At 54.9% G+C, this 19,726-nt stretch overlaps 1 protein-coding gene across 1 annotated transcript in view; it reads right to left on the bottom strand.

Annotated features, from left to right (window-relative positions):
* DSCAML1 (DS cell adhesion molecule like 1) overlaps positions 1-19,726 on the bottom strand; it is a 337,942-nt gene extending 318,216 nt beyond the window's left edge. Inside the window, exons 1-3 of the mRNA XM_059416450.1 lie at positions 19,527-19,726; positions 3,703-4,020; positions 225-371 (exon numbers count right to left, since the gene is read on the bottom strand). Of these exons, the coding sequence (XP_059272433.1) occupies positions 225-371; positions 3,703-4,020; positions 19,527-19,572 (511 nt within the window). The 5' untranslated portion in view covers positions 19,573-19,726. The remainder of the gene's footprint in view (positions 1-224; positions 372-3,702; positions 4,021-19,526) is intronic.

Here is a 19,726-nt window from a genome sequence, read left to right as displayed (position 1 = left end):
AGAGGCCCCCAGCACCTGGGTTTCACTGACCGGCACAGACGTACCACATACCAAGACGAGACCAGAGACGCTTTGGGGCCAAAGCGTCACAGAACCCTGAGAATGAATCAGTCACCGGAACCAACCTCAAGAGCTCAGCTCAACAACCAGCTCAGCACCTCTGCTCCATCTCTCCCTCCGCCCCGCAGCACCCCTGCCTGCCGCGGCCCCACAGGGCTCCTTACCTGGGATGATGGAGACCGTGTCCTTCTCCCAGGACACAACGCTAACATATTCCTGCACTGAAGAGGGGATGAGGCACTTGAAGACAGCCACGTTGCCACGCATTGACCTTTGATCCTCCACCCGAACGGTGTAGGGTTCCCTGAAAACTGCAGAGAGATGAGGGGGTGAGGAAAGTGGGTGTCACAAGACTGTGACACAGTGGGGGCCCAAGAAGGGAACAGAGAGCCACCTCAGGTCCCTCGGCAGCCCCAGGCCTCGCCCCCCAACACCACCTCCCCCACCTCCCATTTAACTAGCCCAGACGTTCCTGCCGTGATCTTACTCCTGCCTGAGCAACCTCCTCCCTGCTCCCTCAGAAACGTCCAGTCTCCCCTGCAAGGCCGTGAGTCCAACTTCGAACCTTTGTGATTTCAGTATTTAATAAACCATTGGATTGGAGGGGTCTGGGGTAGCACCTAATTCCAACATTGGGATCGCATCCAGCAAGAGGGTATGTAGGTAACGAGGAAATGTGATAGGATTCCTCTAAGGAAACCACACTTGATTTCCTACATTATTCCTGGGCCCGTGGGGCCAACAGCTGGAGCACGGTGACCATCATTTGCCAAAAATAGGAACTGTGACACATGATTCAACCACAGACTTTTGTGCCACATCAATGTGAAAGGTGGCCTGGGGAAAATATCGTTGACACATGGAACTTTCTGGAAGGGCTTGGTGGTTTATAAGGAGAATGGAAGAGAATATTTAAAACTGTGATTGACTAAAAATGGACAGTCTCCAAAATTCTCTGAAACAAAGTATCCTTATTGTTTCCTCCGATCTCCTGACACTGCCTGAAGCCTGACCCCCAGGCTTGCCCCTGCTTCCAAAACGCAGCACATACAGTGGAGGCCCCCTGCCTCAGTCCCAGGGCTGGTTTCAAGGGGCACAGTCACCTGCCTCCCCCGTCTACAAGTTGGGTCCGGTGGGTGGGCTGGCTGGGCCTTGCAGGTGGGGCCCAGGGGCCATCCTCGGCCTCTGCCTCTGCCTTGTCCTCTCTGCTTGGCCTCTTCTGGGGCTCACTCCATCCTCCCGCCCCTCCTCTGCCAAGCAGCGCTGGTGCATCCAGATCCCCACTGCCTCCCGACCTTGTCCCTCAGCAGGCACCTGGGCAGCGTGCCCTCCTGCTCTCCCGGCCACGGTTGCCAGGGTGATGTTCAGGGCCCCGCGGCCCTCTGGCTGTGCACCTGCAGCCCCTCTGGCTTCATAAAGAGACGCTTAATTGGCTGTGTCTCTAGTCTGGCCAGCCCTGCCCAGCCTCCTCAGGCCTTTCTTCTTCCCCTGCTTCTGGGTGACGTGCCGGGGAAGAGATACAGCTGGAGGGGGGGCGGGGGGGACAGAGAAAAGGGAGAGGAGAGAAGAGCCGCTTTGCCTGTTCTTCGGGGCAGTGGTCTGGCCTTCCATGGGTGTGAGCGGGGCACAGCCAGGGATGTGAGGGGAGCAGGCAGGAGGCCAAGGGGGAGTAAACACAGGAGGAAAGCAAAGTGAAAGAGTAAAAAAAACTGGGGTTTGGGGGAGCACCCCCTGGAGAGTCCCAGCGAGCCAGCAGAGACCAGAGGTGAGGAACAGGCCAGCAGCCCCTGCCTCCTCCTCTGAGTGCTGCATGACCCTGCTGGTTGGCCTTCAGAGCCTCAGTTTCCTCATCTGTAAAAGGACACAACAATGGTGATAGCAGCGTGTCGAAGGCCTGGCCCAGGGAAGCACCACAGAAAGGTTGCTCACCGTTCCAGTGACACCTCTGACCCACGGGCCATGGGCCCTTAGCCAAGCCATGTACCCTCTCCTCGTCTCAGTCCCTCACTTTTAAGAAACACTTTATGGGATTATTGTGAAAACTGCGTCCTAACCCAGTGACAGGCACGTAACAGGAAATAGGATGTTACTTCCTCTTAGCCCAATCCTCCAGGCGCTGGAGGCCAGGGCTACACCAAATGCCGGCCTTGGGCCTCCCAGCTCAGCACCTGGTGGTGTGAGGGGAGCAGAGCGAAGGAACTAGTCCTGAAAAGAAGTTCCACGGGAAGCCCCAGGAGATACCCTGGAGTTGGTCCTGGGTTCCAAGAGCTCACATCTCCCCTCAAAGCAAGCCAACAGGAAGAAGACTAGCTCTTTAATTAAGAGCGTCCGCCCCATTTCACCCCTGTATACACCCATTCCTAGCTACTTGGAACCTCAGAGGCACTCCCGAGGCAGAAGGACCCTGGAAGTCAGAGAACTTGCAGGATCCGTCGCTTGGCAGGCGGGTTGGGAGGCCTTCCCCGGAGCCTACTCTTCTCCCCCGACACACTCACCAGGAAAGATGACACCCCAGAGCCCGGCACCATCACAGTGGGCTAGCTAAAATGCTACCCGTCCTCTCCCACCCAAAAAAGCTCTACTAAGGAAACTGTTCTCCAAACTTCAGTGTTTCATTACGATTTAAGGCACACCTTGGAAATGATGACAACACACCAGTGTTTCGTGACATCCTCATTAAGAGAAGCTGATCTAAGCCATTCCCTGAACTCCAGACCTAGCCCAGAAAAATGAGGTTTTCTATTTTCTCTAAAGACAATAGCTGAGATACCCCTACTTCCTGGCCTCTATCGGCCCTTCCGAAGACCAAAATGCTTCACTGCTCAAATTTTCCATCATGAATTTTACCTAAATGCCTGTTCTCAGGAGGCAGAGTCTACTCAAAGATCCATCAACAGCGGAATGGATAAATAAACACGGTAGAGTCGAACAATAGAACACCACACAGCCATGACAATGAACGACCCCATTCAACAAGGCACAGCAGCAGGGGCAAATCCCACAAACACAATAGTGTACAGAGGATTCAAGAAAATACCTGCTGTAGGACTCCATTTATATAAAGTACAAAAATAGGCAAACACCTGTATTGTAAGAAGTCAGGACAATGGTTTCCCCCAGGGGAATGGTGACAGAAAAGACCATGAAGGGGGCTTCTGACGTGCTGATCTTGTGTGTCTTGATCTGGGTATTAAAGCTGGTGAAAATTCACCAAGCGATCTACTTACGATATGCGCCCTTTTCTTTAGATGTTTCAATAAAAGGGTGTTTAAAAGAAAGAAACTCAACTGGGTGTGTTTTCCTAGAATCGAGCCCTGAAATGAACCCGGGACTGAAAGGAGCGCTGTCTCGGTTAACCGTCGCAAGGAGCAATGACTGGGACAGGTACCGGTCTCAGCTTCCCGGAGGAGAAAGTATAGACGCGGAGAAGTGTTTTCTTTGACTAAGGCCATGCAGTAAACCGGGAGCTAAGATTCCAAAAGGCTCAAAAACTCTCCCTGAGAGGCGGACTTCTGCAACGCCACCCCCTCAGCAAGGCACCCATGTCTCCCCAGGAGGGGGGCTCTGCCTGTCCCCCATCACCACCCTCCGGACGGAGCCCCCCACCACCACCCCGCAGGGAGCAGGTGGCCGGCCCCTTACCTGCTTTGACGCGGATGTTGGGGCTCCGGATCTTGCCGGCCGCATTCTCCGCGGTGCAGAAGTAGTCATTGTCGTGGATAAAGCTATTGAAGGCGGAGGGGGAGAAGGGGTAGAGCTGCAGCGTCCCGTTGGCGTGGACATGCCGGATGTGCGGCACGTCGTAGATGTCGTCCCCCGTGGCCAGGTACCATCGAAGGGCCGCACTGGGGGAGCCCGCAGCCGGGCAGGGCACTACCACCCCCACGGAGCTGGAAAAGGTCACCTGCTGCAAGGAGTCATTTACAAAGTAGAGGCTGGTGCCAACATCTTCAGGGCGAGCTGCGGGAAAGGGGAGAGGACGGGCTGATTATCTGCGTTTTGGTAATAACCTCCCAGGCCCCTGAGGCGTGCGCCCACCCCCATTCATGTTTCAAACACCAGTCACCCAGGAAGCATCCCCTAAGTGCCAACTACACCCCAGCCACTGGCATGGTAGATAGGAGACAGTTCCTGTCCCACAGAAGCTTCCAGTCTCGCAGGAGAGTGGCAAAAGGTAAAGACATCCCCCTTTCCATGCCAAGCCAAGCCAAGCCCACGGAGAAGAGATTGGCCATCGCTCTTCTAGGTCAAAGGGTCCGAAGCCATGATCCACTATTGGCCTCCACTGTTGACATGAGGAGAGACGCTGAAATTGCTTGGATCATAAGCCTTTATTGAGCACCTGCTACACGGCAGGCAGGTTCACACCATGACCTCCATCCATCCACACAACCCTGAGAAGAGCTGGCATCACCTCTCTTTTTTTTAATCATCCCCTTCTATAGGCTGAGAGTAGTTAGGTGACATGCCAGAGATCGCACAGCTAATAAGCTACAGAACAGACATTTGAACCCAGGGGCGCCTGGGTGGCTCAGTGGGTTAAGCCTCTGCCTTCGGCTCAGGTCATGATCCCGGGGCCCTGGGATCGAGCCTTGCATCAGGCTCTCTGCTCAGCGGGGAGCCTGCTTCCCTTCCTCTCTTTCTGCCTGCCTCTCTGCCTACTCGTGACCTCTGTCTGTCAAATAAATAAATTTTTAAAATCTTGAAAAAAAAATGTGAACCCATCCCTCTTAGGGAGGGTCTTCGTACACTTCCTATCACACACAGGGAAAAGGCGAAGGGTCTCGGGACGGTGCTGTAAGAGGAAGGGGGATGCTTGCTTGGGGCAGAGAAAAGGACAGGAGATGCTGAGAGGGTCTCCCACCACGGAGGCCGTTCTGGGAAAGGCCGAGCCCCCGAGGGCCGAATGAGGACCAGCGCTCCGGTGGGTGGATAAGATCTGGGCAGGAAGCAAGAGGCCCACCCAGGTTCTCAACCTGGCCCCGAAATGGACCAACTGTGGTGACACTTCCCTCTCTGATCCTCCGCTCCTTCGCTTATAAAATGCTGGGGGTGACGGGCGGGGGGCGGTTGCGGTGGATGGGGCTGCAAAGACCTCATGCATCTGACTGTCTGACGGGTTCCCATTACAGCGCCCCGTCACGCGGGAGAACTTGCTCAGTCCGCAGCCGCCTGACGGGGGCAGGGCCACCTGACCCCGAGGACAGCTGTCTGCAGCCCTCACGCTGGCACGTGGCCTCCATCTCTCCCGCCTGATGGCCCACAGCCCTGAATAGTGGAATCCGATCCTTCCTCCCTGCTAAGGAGCCACCTTAACAAGGGCCACCTTGGAACAACAAGTGGGGACAGCCCCGGAGAAGAGAGGGCCCAGTCCCAGGTCTCCAGCTGCAAGCCCCTCCCCTGAGGTCTCCAGCTGCAAGCCCCTCCCCTGCACCCGGAAGACCAAGGAGCAAACAGACCACTCCGCTGCTTACTTAAAGAACGTTGCAGGGGACCCAACTTGACCTCAATTTCCACAACTTTATGAGGAGGAGGAGGGCCTGCATCCAGACTGTATTAATATTCTTGGCTTAACTCTGAGCCGAGCCTCCAGGGGGAATATACCGGGCAGCTCGTTGAGGGAGGCGATTAAGCCTCATTGGTCAGAGCAATTCACATCATCTCATAAAGAGCTCCGATGAAGCCATTAGCAGCAGTGCTGGAAAACACACTCGTGGGCTCCTTGCTGGGGTGTTGGGGCATCCTCCCGACAGCACCGCACCCTCCAGACACCGCACCCCTAGCGGCTGCAAGGCCCTTGGGGAGGCCGTGGTCTAACCTTTCCCTCCTCCTCCTCACACTGCCTCCCCTGGCGAAAGCCCCACTGTTGGTGGGTGAGGGGACCCACAGAAGCTCAGAAACATGCCTCACCCCCAGTGGCTAGGGTACTGTCCAAGATCATGCAATCACAGCATTGCAAAGGTCCGCAAAGAAGGCTTAGAAAGACTTCCCTTAGCACCCAAATTTGCCAGGCTCCCTTTCCACGGGCCTGCTCACTTTCTGGGAGATCTCCTTAGCGAGATTCCTTCAACAAGCATCTGAGAAGCATCTTCTACAGGCCAGGCACTGTCGTAAGCACTTGACTTATGGGGCTTCTCTCAACATTCCAACAATCCTGTGTGGTAGGTACTGCTGTGTCATCCCAGGCTACGCATGAGGGAGGTATGGCCCTGGGAAATCAAAGCAACTTACCCAAGACCACACAGCCGCTGAGTGAGGGCTCTGGGATGCAGACACGGGAAATCTGAGCCCCAAGTCTGTCTTCTGTACAAGTAGATGATTGCAATAATAAAAAGGTGGATTTCACCTTCCTCAAACACCACCTACAACCAACATCCACATTTGGATGGCCAAGTACAAGATTAATACACCTGCACGCATAGATACACACACACTCCTTGTGGGAGGGGCCATCGTTGAAGTCGACATTTCAGACAATGCTTAGCCTGTGGGAGCAGGGACATCACTCTGGGGTTCTGGATGCTTCCTGAGACAACCTAGTTAATCAGACACTCTCCGTGGCAGCTTTATGGATTAGGGGAGCCAAAATCCATCACGGGACAGAAGGACTCTACATTGTGCCTGAAAAATGGACTTGGGAAGCTGAGAAAGGTTTCTGACAGAGAGGAATTCTAGAATTATCGGATTCAAGTACAGGGTAAGAAAATGTTTATGCTATAGCCCTCAGTAATAATAACGCCGTCAGCAATTAGAACCACCACCACAGCTTTCGCTGTTAACTGTAGGTCAGGCTCAGAGCTAGACCCATTACAGATATTATCTCACTTAATCTTCATGGCTCCCTAGGGGATGGTATTAATGTTATTTTGACCTCACGGATAAGGAAATTAAGACTCAAAGTTAACTATCTTCTCCAAAGAAATACGGTGTCCATGCCAGAGCTGGGACTGGAGCCCAGCGTGCCCTTACTTGAGGGCCCAGGGACAGAGCTGCTCTACTGTGTGAACCACACTGAAGACAAACCACAGAATCTGGTTTCCCAGGCTGGGTACCTCTCCCCATCCTTCCCTTCATCTCAACTCCACCCCTAACACAGTCCTAGTTTCCAGCTCTCCCTGCTGGAAATCCGCACCATGCGCCCCGCCTGCGAGCCTGCCCCTTTCCCAAGACCCCCTCTGCTCCCACCAGGAGCCCCAGCCGCAATGAGAGCAGCCTTCCTGCACTCTGAGCCTTGGATCCTGCCAGAGCCAAGGACACGGGGTTCTCAACAACTACAAATGGGTAGATTTAATTGATGAATGGACCGGGACTGTCCAGCCACCTGTCAGGGCTGATGAAACGGCAGATTGATAGCAAAAGGTGAGTAGCCTCATATTTCTCTCACCTCGGGATGTGAGCTGCTGTCTTCTGAGTCTGGGGGAGCAGGGGAGGATGAGACAAACCATTCATTTCTGCTTAGGGCTCTGACAGTGCATTGCCATTATGAAACATCACCCTCAGGTGTAAAACAATAGCGTCCCGCACTTACCGCAGGCCCATACTTTACCACCACAAGACACCTGTCAGCCCAGAATGCAGACGCCCTCTAATAAACATTAATTTAGCCTCATCCCACCTGCCAGGTGATAGGCATGAACAAATCTATAAAAGGGAAACTGAGGCACTGACCACCCAGTAGCCCAAATCTCTGCCTCGTGCCAAGAGGAAGGTTGTTGGCCCAAGGGGCACCCATGAGTCGCCGCAGCAGCCATGCATCACCCAGCCATGAAAGGGGGAGTAGCGAGGGCCTCACTCCAGCCTTTATGGGGGTAGGGGGTTCCCCTCCTTCTCAGGTCCCTGTTTGAACCTTCAGAGCAGGGACAAAGCTTCAGCAAGCTCTCAGAGCAGCACAGAAGTGGGGTACAATTGACAGAGCCCTGGTAGGCGTCTGGTGAACTGCTTTCTCTCCCGGAGCTCACCCCGGACCTGCTGTGTGACCTCAGGCAAGCCACCAGCCTTTCTAAGCCTCCATGTCCTCAGTCAAAAAGACAGGGACTGCACCATCTTACCTGCCCTCCAGGACTGCAAAGCAGGGAAAAGAAAATGTGGAAGAATTTGGTTCCCCACAGAGAGGATGTGTGACTAAGAGGGACAGGACTGCTATTTGCATGCCCGCGACCTCCAAGCGGTCCAGGGTGCCCACGGTTCCTGCAAAGGTAACCAGGGCACAGCACCACCCTGCAAACCTGCAGAACTCAAGACCCTCTTCCACTCCTACTTCCTCTCAGCTGACTCCTGCACCCTTCCAGACTCCCTTCCCCAGGTCCCTTTGGGCGCCGAGGGACCGGAAAAGTCCTATTCTTTCCTATTCATGCCCAGCAGAACCACAGCCATGGGTGGGAGACACCACCTTCCAGGAGCTGGTAAAGGAGATGGCCTTTAAAGGAGAATAGGGATGGTTAGCCCCGAGCCCTGGGAGATGTGCATGGAAAGTACCAGTTCTGAGATGCCCTCTTGAGGGGATATGCAAGTTAGTCTGCAGCTAGGGGACAGGGCTGGGCATGGGGGAGCTCCAGCTGAGCCTGGAAGGAAGATCTAAACAAGGGCACTCCCAACAGAGAGACCAGCCTGAACAAGGCCTCTGTGGCAGCCAGTAGACCGCATGTTTGGGGGACCCCACAGAAACCTTCCAGGCGGGAGTGCCGGCTGGGCTTGGGGAGAAGAGGCAGAAACAGCTGGATTGGCATGTTGGCCCCTCTGCGGTAGAAGGCAACGGCAGTGCAGTTTGCAGGCTTGGTAACTGGGTTCCTGCAGGTTCTTGTGCCTAACCCTGGGCCTAACTTCATCTTGACCTTATACTTATTTCCCTGAAGGCTTGGTGGCTTAGCTAACGGTACAAGTTCTCCAAAGAGAGGAGACTCACATTGATTGAGCCCCCGCTACGTGCCTGGCACTGGGCTTGCTTGCATGTTTCCAGAACATTCTCTCACGTAACCCTCACACAAAGGTCTAAGGTGGTCCTGTTAGTCTCATTTTATCAGTAAAGAAAAAGAGGCTCATGGGGAGACTGTACAGCTCGAAGGAGGAGGAGCCATCCTTCAGTCAAGGTCGATCGGGTCCCCAGCCTGAGTGTTTTCTGTCTAAATGCTGGAGAGTTCAAAGTTTGGGGCCTCAGGAGGGCCTCCAACTTCTTCTCTGGAAGCCAGTCCCAGTTTGGAAACCACGTCCTCACACAGGAAACTCCTACCTCCCCCTCAAATCTCAGCGGCTCCCCCCACCGCCCCCCTGCCCAGCTCTTTCCTCTCTGCAGACAGAAGCAGGCATATTTACAGAGAGAAAGAGAGGAGGGGGGAACACTTCATAAATAAAGAGAGAGACATTCAGATCAACAGCAAAGCTTCTTCTGGTCAAAGGGGGAAATGGATTTTTAATAGAAAATGGAAGTTATGGGCTTGGATGTGATGTGACAGACGCCCAGACTTAAACCCATTTAATCTTCTCTGCCGTTTAACGTGGAACACCGCCCCGATGCCGTGTTTCAGAAAACAGGCTCCAAATCGCTGGGAGATTAGAAGCGTAGAAATAGCAGCGCAATATTTTTAAACCAGAAATCGCCCCGAGGCATTTGGGCTGCCCCCAGGGTCACCACAGAAACCTAAATATCCATCACATCAACTCCAGCGCTGGCCCTCCCGCCGTCTGGCCATCCAGATTAGCTGGGCAAAGGGAACTTGACACCCTGTGTATTGGACACCCATGGGCCCACACCCTGCTGGCCTGGGCTGGGCTGGGGGTGTCTGGCCCACTGGGGCTTCCTCCCAGGTGGACACTGAAGTACCCCCATGTCATCATGCCTAGTCATCACCAATGACAACCCAAGGGAACTGAAATATTAACACCTCGCCGCCTCCACTGGGAGAAGTGAGTCATTTTGTTCTCTTCCTTTACAATATTTACTCATCTCATTCACTGGACTTTTCAACCAGGAGCATTTGTCAGGGCTGGACCTGCAACCCGCCCCCCAGAGATGGGCAAGAGCCGGCAAGGGGGTGTCCACGCCTGCACATAGCAAGTGGGTCCCAGGGCCACAAGGGCAGGGGAAGCAGGCAGGACTGTGAGCTCCCATCCCCGTCACCACTCTATCCCCTGGGCCTCCCGGCTCCCGGCACTTTGCACAGTGGTTCAAGGCCAAGACTCTGGAGCCAGGCTCCCTGGGTTTGATCCAGGCTCTGTCACTTTTAAGCAAGATAACCTCACCTCTGCGTGCCTTAGTTTCCCCATCCATCAAATGGGGGTGACCTCAAGGATTGTTAGGTTGGATGCATTCATGTAAAGGACATTTTCTGGAATCTGAGTGCCTAGCAACACGTATGTATTTGTTGCTATTATTAGGAATATTATCTTAACAGGCAAGTGGTTATTTGTGGAGCAAATATCCCACCGCAAATACTTACCTCTCACCTACCGCACTAGCGACAGCTACTAAAGACAGTTCTCGGACGTCATGATGTATGATCAGCTGGAGGGCTGGTTAAAAATGCAGATCCTTACCTAACAGGTTCACGGAGGGCCTGGAAACTATTTCTGATGCATGTGGTCCTCTGTCTACAAGTCAGAGTAACGCTCCCTAGAGGGAAGAAGATTGGCCACCCCAGACTTCCATATCACCTTTTCCAACAATAGCCCGTTTTCAAGGGCGTGGAGGACGGGGGCCTTAGCACCATGTTAATTAACTTAATTCGGTGATGGAGTTAATAAAATAATAGTGGTGTGATCAATAGCAACAAAATATTGCTGGCCGCACGCTGCTGCCCCCAGGCCTCACACAGAGGTTTTTTTTTTTTTTTTTTTTTTATGCGGATCTGGCCTGGTGAGTTTCTGGGGTTAATTTGCCAAGTTCATTACCACGCTGCATTTGCATACAAAGGTTTTCACACAAGATAGATTATTTGCCCTCACTCTGTTTGTATCCCACAGTTGGAAAAACTGGGTCCAGAGGGAATCCACCAATGGGACCTCAGCACAACCGGGTCAGGACCCAGGAGACAGGGTCTGGTTCCTTCATCAGAAAACCTGCTTCCTGTGTGTTCACACCTTTGAGACATCCTGAGGCTAGACCCTGGGGAGGAGAGGGGCGAGTCTCCCCAGAGGGTGTCAGAGCATTTACAGGCCCTCTGAGTTGGAACTTGCCCCAGGGCAAGACTGAGCAGCCCAGACCAAGTCCCATGCTTCCCCCAAACCTAGCACATCTGCCCCACCGCTTACCATCACCATTTCTCTGTAACATTATCTTGTGCCAAGCACTGTGAGCAGCCCTTGCCTGGCACTACAGTCAATTTAACCCCTACAACCACCTCTAAGGTAGCTACTGCCCAGACCCCATTTTACAGATAAGGAAACAGGAGGTTAGTTGGTGGAATGAACCTGGGTGTTATACGCATATGAGGAATCAGTCAATTCTACCTCTGAAACTGAAAGAAACAAAAGAAGGAAGGAAGGAGAGAAGAAAAGAAAACGATATTAGGTCAAGTAATCTCGGTGTGTTCACACACTAGCCATAGCTGCATTTCTCAATGAGCACATCACATTCTGGACTCAGACTGTCTCCAGGGTGTGCACACACCATGACGGGGGTTTTTCTGGTGAAGGAGAGAAGTTCGGGGTATGACATTTCTTATGTACTTGGGACTGTCCCAGTCTTCCAACATCTCATCCCTGGGACACCCTCCCACAGTTGAACGCCAGCAACCCCTACCCTAGTCCTGGAGGTGACCAGAAAGTCTCTGTCTGCAAATCCCCCTAGGGAAGCAGTCCTATCCCAATGAGCAGGACGGCTCCAAATGCCCAAGTCCTCTACCTCCCCAAAACCCAGAGGGATTTTTTGGTTTTGTTTTTAACAATTCTCAGCATAAACATAGTTCCTATAACTGGCAACCAGAAACCTGTAAGACCCAGTAAAGATCAGTCATCCTTCCACCTACAAGGCCCCTCACCACCGGCTCCAGGAGTTATGAGCCAACAGCTGACAGCCGAACAGACTCTTTAATCTCCTAGCCCCTGGCCGACAGGCCCTGGGAGGAGAAGGCCCCTCACCGCCAGAAGGTCTTTCTAGGGAGGCGGCTCAGACAGCACAGTTGTCCCTAGAGAGTCCTTGATTTAGATTGTTAACGCTTGAGGGACTTAAGAGATTATTTTGTCCAATCTCCTTCATTTACAGATGGGGAGCCTGAGGCCCAGAGGGGCACAGGAATTCACCCCAGGTACACAGCTTGCCAGTCCCCACTCAGTCTCTACTGCTCTTAGAATTCTGGCCACCCTGCCTGTAGAGCCCAACAAAGCAGGAATGGGGGGGGGGGCGCTCGTGGGGAAAGGCCAAGACATTAATGGGGGAGCAGGAGAGCAAGCTGGGGAGCTGGGTGCCTGCAGAAGTGGCCTCCGTGACAGACATCTGTCTGCAGATGGTCACAGCATTGTCAAGCGGAAGAGGGCTTCACCGGTATCCCTTGGCCTAAAAGGCAGAACCAGGGCCCAGGAGCAGAAGGCCCAAGACCTAGACTGCTTGGTGGATTCGGAGGATGAGCTCTGTGATAGAACTTTGTGGCCAGAACAGGCTGCCTTCAGAGGAAGGTGTTTTCTGTGCCCGGAAGCGCCAGAGCAGAAGAATGAGGGGACAGCTTGTGTCCTCAAAGGTGCCTTCCAACCTGGAGGACTTCTACCCGTGACAGTCATCAGATCTCTCCCTCACACCCCAAAAACAGGTCCTGAGACCTGAGACCCATAGACCCCATGGCTCAGGGGGGCCATCCCAGAAGCAAAGTGATCACAACCCTGACTTGGCCACGTTCTCAGGGTCTCGATTCTGGTGCTGGCTGTTACCTCAGATGAGGTCACACAGGTAGGACTTGCTCTTCCCAAAAGGGACTGGGGATTCCCAGCAATGAGAATCACCTTTGCAGACTATGTCCAGAGGACTATGGGATAACCCCGCATCCTTGGACCTGGGGAGCCAGCAGAGGTAGGCGCTCCCCCCCGCCGCCACCGCCCCCTGGGGCCACAGGGGCAACTACAGGCCAAGTCAGCTCCAAGAGGACAACTGCCAGCCTGTCTGGACCTCATCTGCTGTTGCCCACATTGCTATACATGCGGGGCCCAGGAGCAGGGAGACAGCCACACACAGCTGGGAGACTTTGGTTGTTCCTGTCTGATGAAGTGACAGTAATTATACCTCACATTTCAGCAAAGGATTTATAAGGCTAGAAGGGTTTTACTGTGGCTTTTACATGTGTGTTCACAGGTTGCCCTGTTTGGTTTACAACGCGTTGTCACACGACGCACAATGATAGGCCCCTTATCCTTCTTGCACACACATAATAGCAGGTGCCCCGTGGAACAGTCAGGGTGCCATTATTTCCCCCACTTTACAGATGATGAAATAGAGGTATAGGAACTCTTAGGTAACTTGCTGAAATCAGGCTGAGCTTTGCCATGTGGGCCCACAACCTTCTTTCCAACACATACACATACACGCACACGCATAATGGATATGCAACCCCAGCATTTGAATAACCCTGTTCCTAATGAAGATGGTGGTGACCTTGGAAACTGTCACTGTAGGCATGAGGGAGAGCAAGGGCACGGGGGAAGTGGGTCTGAACGGATGGGGGGAGTAGCAGCTGGATGGCAGGGGTGGTACCCTGAGGCTAATGCAGCACAAACATCTGTTAAGCAGGGCACACAGGCTGTTGTGCCCCCAAGCCACTCTGGCAGTCGTGGACCCAGAGACCACATGCTGACATGGGCAGCACTTGACCTCTGGGTCCTATGTTGCTTCACTCTGGCTGACTGGGTCATAAAGGGAGAAGTGGTTCCAGGGACCCCCAAGGTCATGGGCTACCAGGGGTGTTCTCTATACACAAAACTACCTGCAAAAAGCAAGGCTCATTCTAGCAGAGAGAGACACAGAAATCTATCCAGCTACAAGGGATGGGGCTCACCCTGCATAGCCCATTTATACAGGTGTCATGGCATTAAATCCAAGATAGTGCTTATTCTGTCCAACTATGGTAGAGATTCACAACCAAGCCTGGCCTTCCTTTGGCAGGTGTGCAACTAGCCTCTGCCTCCCCCTCATAGCCAGGTCCAGAGCCAACCTTTGCCCTCATCTCTTTTCCACTGGTGGCTTAGCTATAGCTGGGGAAAGGGAGTGTGTTGGGTTCCCCAGGGACACAGCTATCTCGCTGAGAAGGGGTCCTGCAGGTTCCCGGGTGAGGTGGCAGAAGGAAGCAGCGATGTCCCCTGTCCCGGCCACCCCACAGTCTTACTGCTATAGGTCTAAGTCAGTTGGTTTGGCCAAAACTGCAGCTGATTGATTCAACTACTCAGGACAGGACTTGATGATCTATTCAGAGGTAAGGGCAGAGGGAGGTGGGAGCAGTGCAGGAAAAAAGAAGAGGTCTATCATTTATTGAGTACCAACTACATTCTCGCTACCTTATGTGTGCTATTGCCCTTAACCCCAATTAATAGCTGGAGAAAGGCTCAGAGAGACCCAAAGTCACCTATCTAGTAAGTGCGGAGCTGGGATATGAATGGAGGGTTTGCTTTGACTCTGAATTTCCACACCAGCGAGTTGCCACCTTTTTTCTCTTTACAACCCCAATATATAAAAAGCTCGGATTGAAAGAACTAGGCATGGAGCGACTTGAAGCTCTGCCTGCTGACCCTCCCCTCTCTACCTCCAGCCCTCCCCCAGGCTCTACCCATGCCAGGGCCCTCCTGGATCATTAGATATGCAGAAGAAAAAAAAAAAAAAAAGAAAAAAACCTCTGGGAGGCCTTGGAGCCGCACCTGCCAGGGCAGGATTTGCTCCTGCCCCGGAAATGCAGACAAAACCATTCTGGAAGCCACATTCCCACTGCAGGCGTCCCAGCTGGCTCCCTGGGAAGGAGAAGCATTCCAGCTGCCCTGAATGTTTGCTCCCCAAGCAGTACTCCACAACTTCCCTCTGCGACCACCGTGCCCGCCTTCCCAATGAAGCGGCCTTAGCAATGTTAGAATAAGCAGCCCAGGAGCCCTGCCCTCATCTCTCAGAGACCACAACCCCCCTCCAGAGCTGGAAGTCCCATCATACCTCTCCTATCAGTTGCTGCTTCTCCCACTACTGACCACAGCCCCAAGCACCCAGCTTCCTCCACTCTGAGGGCACATGCCCCAGAAATCTAGGGTTGGCCCTGGATCCCCATTGCCCGAGTGCCCCCACTCTTCAACCCTCTTCATCCTGCAGCACAAGAGGGACAACCCACACCCAGGCTTGTCTGCCTTAGGGTGTCTTGGCCCATCACCACTCATCTTAGCCCAACAGCAAGCTCCAGGCTGCCTTAGCAGGTGAGCTCAGCCCTGAGCCCCCGTAGGCCTCAAGCTCAGAGGCAGGAGAGAAGCACTACCCAAAACACCAGTCCTTCTTCCTGCTCCTGCCCCACCCCCATGCCAAGCCAGGAAAAAGTGCCTGAGGAGAGGCTACTAGCACAGAGAGGGCCAGGTTCTTGGCCTGGCTAGGTCAGCATGCAAATCTGTATGCAAATCATATGCAAATCTAGGGCCTGCCCTTGGGTTCCTGGCACTCTGCCATCTCTGCTGCCTGTGGCTCACCCCATTCAAGCACCTGGGTCCTGGCCAGATCTACCGGGGCAGGGGCTGAGAAAGCACTTTGGGAGCAGGGGGCTCTGCCTCTTGACTGCTTCAAATGTCTCCAAGAAACACCTCTTCAAGATCATGTAGGAGGTAAGAATCTCTCAGCCTGGTATCCCCACCCCTGAAAAAAAGCTCTCTGAACATCACCCTCCCCTTGAATTCAACCACAAATAAAATCCACCTTCCCCAGGCTGATTAGGGGATGGAGCAAGGGACAGAGATGGAGTTCCTGAAGACACCGAGACGACAAGCGGGGCTTGAGGTCTGCACCCCTCTATCGAAGGCCAGCGGTCCTAGAGGTGCTCTAGGGCAGACTACCACCCTGCATCTGAGGGCTCCCAGGCTCTTTGGGGGGCTTGTTTAGCAAAGCTCTGCTGGGCCAAACGGCCCTTTCCTTGCCCACCTCCTCCCGGTTCCTCAATCTAAGAAAAACAAGCCTCTCCAGCTGGTCTCCCAGGATCTGCTCAACTTAACCGCTGCCTTTGGGTCAACTGCTTACTTGCTTTTTGTTTCTAATTGAGCTCCCCATTCTGCTGCCGAGATATATTAAAGGCAGCTGACTTTGATGCCCAGAAACACGAAGCATCTGATAGGTCTGTCGGGCATGATGGCAATTCCATTCTCCGGCATGTTTTTCCAGCAACCGGGGCCTCTCTGCCTAGCCGCCCCCTCCTCGGGCTCACAGGGCCTTCACCTGCTTCCCCGAAGTTGTGTCTGCTGTTTCAAGATTTTCAAAACACCTTCCCCCAGCGTCTCCCCACACAACCCCCCCCCACTTCTAATTAGACACCGAACAGAGTGTTAGAGATTTTCTTAATGGCTTGACGAAGCCTTTTAATTCGGTCTTCTCAAGAGAGAAGAACCATGAGTCCCCGTCCGAGAGGCTGGGGTGGGAAATGGGGGGGAAAAAAAAAAAAAAAAAAATCAATGCAACCCATTATTTTGGCTTTTAGAAAACGGGAATTTTAGTGCCGGGGAAGCTTGTTCTTTTACACAGTAAAAATGCAAATGTAGGCAACACAGATGCTGGCCCGCTGGATGGAACAACGGAGAGCGCCTCACTGGGGTTCATCTGGCTGCCCGAACCCGGATTTGTTTTGACTATAATAAGGCAGCTATTGGAGACTCAATAACCGATTATTAAAACACCTTCCCGGTTCAGTTCTGGGGAATCGGTCTGAGCTCAGGCTTCATCAAAAAAAGGTATTTCGAGAGGAATGGAAATAACAGAAGCTTAAAACACATTCAATAACCGCTTAATTCCATCCAGAGGACGCTCTATCCCATCTTGTTCTCTCTCTCTCTCTCTCTCTCTCTCTCTGCCTCCTCCCGCTCCTCACAGATGGACGTACAAATTATTGCAAGAGGATATTGTTTTCTGTAACAGGCTCGAACACTCACATTTACATTTTCCTTGGTGCCGTGGGGGTGACTGGCAAGGAGAGAGAAAATACACCAAACCCCATCGTCCCTGCGCTGCCCGCACCCCATCTCTCCCAGCCGCCTCTCTATCGGCCCCCACCGCCGTGCCACCCCAAGCAGAACAAGCCCCGGGGACCAGCCTGGCACCTAAGACCCAATTAAGGCACGAAGGAAAAGAAAGGCCTGTCTGGCGAGTAGCCCTGGCGCCCCACACAGATGCTGGAGCCTCCGGATGGCAGGGCCGCAAAGGCCACCACGGATCCAGCTCACCTGACACCTCCAGCCTCCCCTCGGGGCCCAGGGCCGGTGGCAACTTCCTTCTCAAGTTGGGAAGGGTTTTTGCTCCTCAGCCTGTCCTGTGGCCTTCTGGGCCTTTCTCCACCTGTCCCCCCAACCCCCATCTGCTTCCTCCCTATCAAATAGCTGGGACTTCATTTATTAATGCCAGGCTTCTGGAAGGGGGAGGGCTGCGTCCTTCAGGTGCTTGCTAAGGGACAGCCACTCCTAGGGAATGGGCTACTCTGAACGAAGTGGGGGGCTGTGGGGAGTGCAAGGTTGAGGACAAAGCTGGGCAAGAGTGTGCAGGAGCTCCATCCTGTGCTTTCTCGCCTGAAAAAATGGAAAGGGGGTGGGGGGGGGGCGGAGAGAGAACTAGCGAGAGAGAAAGCTGCCGCTCCTCACCTTATGTATTTTTAATATTAATGTAATTAAAGCTGCAAGCAGAGCCAGCCTGCGGGGGCGGAGGGAGGCAGGAAGAGCCTGGGGAGAGGGAGACTGGGGTTTAGTGCGGGGTAGTTTTGAACCGGAGACGGCTTCTTGCTCCGCTAAAGTGGGAGGAGAGGGTGCTGAGCAGGGGACAAGGGGTTAACCAACCTAGACCAGCCTTGGCCTGTCACCCAGTGGGCCCCATCGGGCCTGAGAAACTCAACTACTTTGTCGTCCACGCCACCTCTCGCCCCGCACCCCGATCTCTAGGCAAACCCCAGCAGTATCTTGGCCTTCAGTCTGGCCTTAACCAGGCGGTATTTACAAATAAAATAAAGGTGACCCTCCCCCCGCCCCAGCCCGCCCCCAAGCTGGGAGATACTGCAGTCAGCTCTGGCAGGTTGCAGACTCCAGACCCCTGAGGGCCTCCTCAAGGGAAAAACGAGACCCCTCCCGGACTGCCAACCCTCCACTGGATTGCCCTTCCCCCATCGCCTAGGGGTCGAGAGCTGGAGCTCAGTCAGGGCCACCGGCGGGGCAAGGTGGGGGGGAAGAAGCCGCCCCCAGGGCGCGAAGGAGAAAAGTTAGAGGGCTGAACAGGTAAAGCTGAGCTGGCACGAGAGCGTGAGTGCTCCGCTGCGCAAGGGCGCGGAGTTCGGCCGCCTCATCTCCCGCCATCTGCGCGCCCCGGGGCACGTCCTCTGTGATAGCCTGGAAGCCCGAAAGCCAGCGACAGCCTGGTCCCGACTCAGTGCCCATGTGACACTGGTCGTAAATGTCTGTCCCCTTCCAACCCCCAGTCCCGGCTACCTCGAGGATCAGGTGCGCGGCGCCCCAGCAGCAGGTCTGGACATGCCGGACACCTGGACCCACCCCTAGCAACGCCTTCTCTCCGGGGAAAGCGACACGCCTCCCCCCACAAACTGAAGACTGTCCCCATGTCCAGCTGACCCGGCGCTGAAGCGGAGTCTCGCACCTTGAGGCGCGCTGCCCGAGGTGGCCCCGGGGCGGCACAGCCAAGCCGGGGCTAGTGCCCGGGGCAGGGGGTGAGACAGGGTTGGGGGCAAGGCGACCTCTGGGTCTGGAGAACAAACTTGCCATTCGAGGGACCCCAGCTCTCGGAAGCCCCCGCTCTCCCCGCCCCGCATCCAGCCAAGGCGCGGGTGAGCGCCATGCGGTGCGGCGCAGGGGGTCCGAGGCGGCGGAGGAGCGCAGGGCGGCGGAGGAGGAGTACACCTCGGAGTCCGAGGCCCGAATATACGAGGACTCCGGGGAGACCAGTCACGGCCTGAGGACCCCGCCACTCGGAGGGCACCCCGGGGTCCCAGCGCCACCAAGCCGCAGGAAGCGGGCAAGGGGCTGGGGGAGGGGTCCGGGGCAGAGCTGCGGCCCAGCCGGGGGCTGGGAGACGAGGGGTTCCTCCACCACCACCCCTGCGGGCGCGCCCCAAAACGGCAGGCGCGGGTGACCGGCCGAGTGGTCCAGGGCACACTCTCACCTGACCTCTCTGCGAGTGCCCGCCCCGCCCCCGCTGCGCCCCACCCGGCCCCAGGACCGACCGAGGTCTGTCCCCCCGGCACCTGGAGCCCGCCGGGCACCCCGCCTCGCCTCTCCCCGCGCGCGCCCCGGCTCCGCCGCCCCCGCCGCCCTGCCGCCCGCGCGGGTCTCACCTTTGTGTAAAGAGTCCAGGAGCAGGAGGAAAGTTACCAGCCACATGCCATAAAGAGGCCCTATTCTCCGGGGAGGTGGTCCTGTGGCCGGCCGTGCGGCAGCGCCTCTCCCCCGCTCAGCGCGCTCCCAGCCGCCCGCACTCCGCGCCCCGCTCTTTCTGCTCCTCAGCCCAGCGCTCGGCGGCGGCGGCTCCTCCCTC

Source organism: Mustela nigripes, chromosome 1 (assembly GCF_022355385.1).
Source record: "Mustela nigripes isolate SB6536 chromosome 1, MUSNIG.SB6536, whole genome shotgun sequence".
Classification (NCBI taxonomy): Eukaryota; Metazoa; Chordata; class Mammalia; order Carnivora; family Mustelidae; genus Mustela; species Mustela nigripes.
This window is presented reverse-complemented; position numbering and strand designations above follow the sequence as displayed.